At 44.6% G+C, this 3,053-nt stretch overlaps 1 protein-coding gene across 1 annotated transcript; it reads right to left on the bottom strand.

Moving 5' to 3' along the window:
* Window positions 1–2,371, bottom strand: LOC100807228 (uncharacterized). Its single transcript, XM_003526886.5, has one exon. It carries the CDS (start codon window positions 2,034–2,036, stop codon window positions 345–347), a length of 1,692 nt encoding a protein of 563 aa, XP_003526934.1. The 5' UTR covers window positions 2,037–2,371; the 3' UTR covers window positions 1–344.
* Between the last annotated feature and the right edge of the window lie 682 nt (window positions 2,372–3,053).

Below are 3,053 nucleotides of genomic sequence, written 5' to 3'. Positions count from 1 at the left end.
TTGATTACAAGTAAAAGCATTACTATTCAAAGTATTTCAGCAATCAACTATGTACTATCCCTACGCTATATGCAACAAAACTTAGCTAAGTGGATAGGTCGTACTCTACCACCGATCGCAAAATCATGTACTACTTTATATCATTGTTCCTAAACATAAACACAAGTCCTCAGATAAAATCATTAGGGAAAAAAAAAACGTACCTCTCTACATACAAACACCAATTATTAATCAATAATTACAAGAGAAAAAGAAGAAGACAAAAAACCTGAACACGCCTATCATGCATACAGATCAATGAATAATCATGGTTTTCATGTAACAGAAATCCAAGATCATCATCTCTAGGGTCTAGCAAAAACACCCCAAATCTTACCACGGCCAAGACTCTCCAAGAGTTTCTTGGACCCGGGAACATCCATTTCCACAAGCTTCTGCGTATGTACACAAGCTCCAGCAGCCACCATTTGCTTCCTGCAACTCTTGGAATGAACAAGCAAAGCGAGTAACGAAACAGGGTACTTCTTATCCAACCCCTGCAACGAAGGGTTCAACAAATGAACAGCACTCACAACTCCTCTTTCGTCCTTGCGGAAAATTCTTCGATTCGCCGGGTGCATCAGCAGCACTGACAATGCCATCGCAGAAGCTTCTTTCTCTTCCACACCTTTCCCATCTAACATTTTAATCAAACCCAGAACACACCCCAATTCCCCCATCTCCTTCCTCGCCCTCCCGCTGTTCAATCCTAAGGCGTAAACCGCCCTCACCGCCGCAATCCGAACAGCCAGAACCTCACAATTCAGCACCCCAACAAGCCTCTGAACAAAACCTTCACCCACAAGAACCTCACCAATTGGATCACTTTCAGCCAAATGCCGCAGCATCTCCACAGCCACTTCAAGACTCTGAATTTGATTCCCTGAATCCCAGTAATTCTTCAAACACTCAACTCCACCTTCTTTCACCACCATAACCCTCAAATTCAACAAACCATCGGCCTCCTCCGACGAACCCGAATTAGTCAAATTCGACAAACAACCGACCGCATTCTCACGCGCCACCGCTGTCCCGGAGGAAGCCAAGGCAATCAGAACCACCACCGCGTTCTCCTCAACAAAATTAACCCTAATTTCCTCAAACGCGGCGAGGTTTCGCAGCACAGCGGCGGCGGAAGCCTGTGCGCCGGGGGTGCCAGCCTGGCAGATCTCGAGCAGCGACGAGATTCCGCCGCGCGAGCCAATCGCCCTAGCGTTCTCCTTCGTCAAACTCAACGCCCGAAGCGCGATGCATGCTTTCTCAATAGCGAAGCCACTTCCAGAATCCAAAACCCTAAGCAAGTGGTTCAGAAGGAGTAAACCCTCAGCGAGAAGAACGCTTTTCGCGCTTTCCACGGTGGAGATTTTTGAGATGGCGGCGACGGTTTTCTCTTTCGTTTCGGATGGGGAGGAATCGAGTAGACGCACGAGCACGGGAACGACTCCCTGCGCCACCGCGATGGTCACGTTTTTGTCGTCTTCTTGGAGAAGCCCCAATAAGGAGTCCATCGCGGAGGCTTTGGATTCGGGTGACCCGATTTGGAGACGGGTTATTAGGCTACGCGATTCGGAGCGGATGGCTTCGCGTTTAGAGACGGAAACGGAGACGCTATTTTCGAGGAGAAGGCCGCTGCGGAAGAGGATGTCGCAGTCGCTGACGTGGCGGTCGAGGGTGGCGAGGAGGGAATCCAGGTCGCTTTGGGTTTTGAGTTTTCCGTTTGGGAGGGTTTCGGGTTGGCATGTTTTGGAGAGCGAAACGGCGTCGTTGAGGGTTTGGGAGATTGAGTGGAGGAGGTGGAGGGAGAGGGGGTTCGATGTGGAGGCGTTTGGGAACTCGGCGGAGAAATCGGTGAGGTGGGTTTGGAGTTGGGTGAGTTTGACTCGGGCGAGTGACCATTTTCCTTTGAAGTTTCTCACGCTCGGGAGCTCCGAGTCGAGAAGAGTACTCAGGAGGTTCAGGGAACCGCTGATAGCATCTGTTTCTGTTGAATCTTTCATCTTTGTTTGTTACTTTCAATGGGAGAGAGAAGGATAGAGAGGGTTTTGTTGAAACACTTTGGAGAGAGAGAGAGAGAGTAATGTGCATTGTGAATTGTGAAGTGAAGGATTTGGAGCGTGGAGTACACTCGCGTGTGGGTCGTTTGGGGTTTAATTCCCGCCACCTCTTGTGTTTGTTTGTAGTTAGTCCTCATTTACACACTGTGCCCGCGGTTTTATGTGGTACAGCTCGCACATTTACGGTCAACATCTTCCTTGCTAGTTAGTAGTAGTTTAGTTTTGCTTGTTCGTTACTAAATTATGAAGCATAAACTAGTAAGATCGTCCACCTTCTGTTCTAATTAATTCATTTTAATTGTCTTCAACGTCACCAAACATGCAAAATAATCCCAAGTCCAAACATGTGATTTAAAGGAAAATTTTCACTAAAAATTAATTTTTTTTACAAAAATTAATAAATATTTTATATCTATAACATTTTAATAAAAAAAACAACTTTATATCAAAGTTTCAATTAATGATTGTAAATGTAAAATTTAATATATATATATATATATATATATATATAGATTTTTATTATAAACGAAAAATTTTAAACAAAAAATGCACATGCTGATACCAACTTCTAATATTCTACCCTCTCATCCACTCATAAATAATAATGATTGAAGGAACAAATCTGGTAGTATTGGCAAGCCATACAGACCCAAGCAAGAATTTTTATCTGACTAAATCTGCACTCCATATACGCATTATATAAAACCGTTCCAATTCCTCCCCTAGCAAACGTTCTATTACAATTGAAATTAAAAAAAAAAGTTGACACAATTAGAATGAGAAAGGGAATTATGTGAGACGGGAAAGGGGGAAAAAGCTTCATGCTGAGAAAGTGGTGGAGGCTAGGATACTGAGAACGCACAAGGCTTGCGCATTGCCAGAACTGCACTTAGATGGTGTCGGCATCGCAATGGATCTCGTCGCCTTCGTTGGCAGTCGAGATTTTTCTGTCATAATTAA

Source organism: Glycine max, chromosome 6 (assembly GCF_000004515.6).
Source record: "Glycine max cultivar Williams 82 chromosome 6, Glycine_max_v4.0, whole genome shotgun sequence".
NCBI classification, from domain to species: domain Eukaryota; kingdom Viridiplantae; phylum Streptophyta; class Magnoliopsida; order Fabales; family Fabaceae; genus Glycine; species Glycine max.
Note: the sequence above shows the minus strand (reverse complement) of the source record. Positions and strands in the feature narration are given on the sequence as shown.

Coding starts and splice junctions, on each gene's coding strand:
- LOC100807228 (XM_003526886.5), bottom strand. CDS start 2,036: ATGAAAGATTCAACAGAAACAGATGCTATCAGCGGTTCCCTGAACCTC.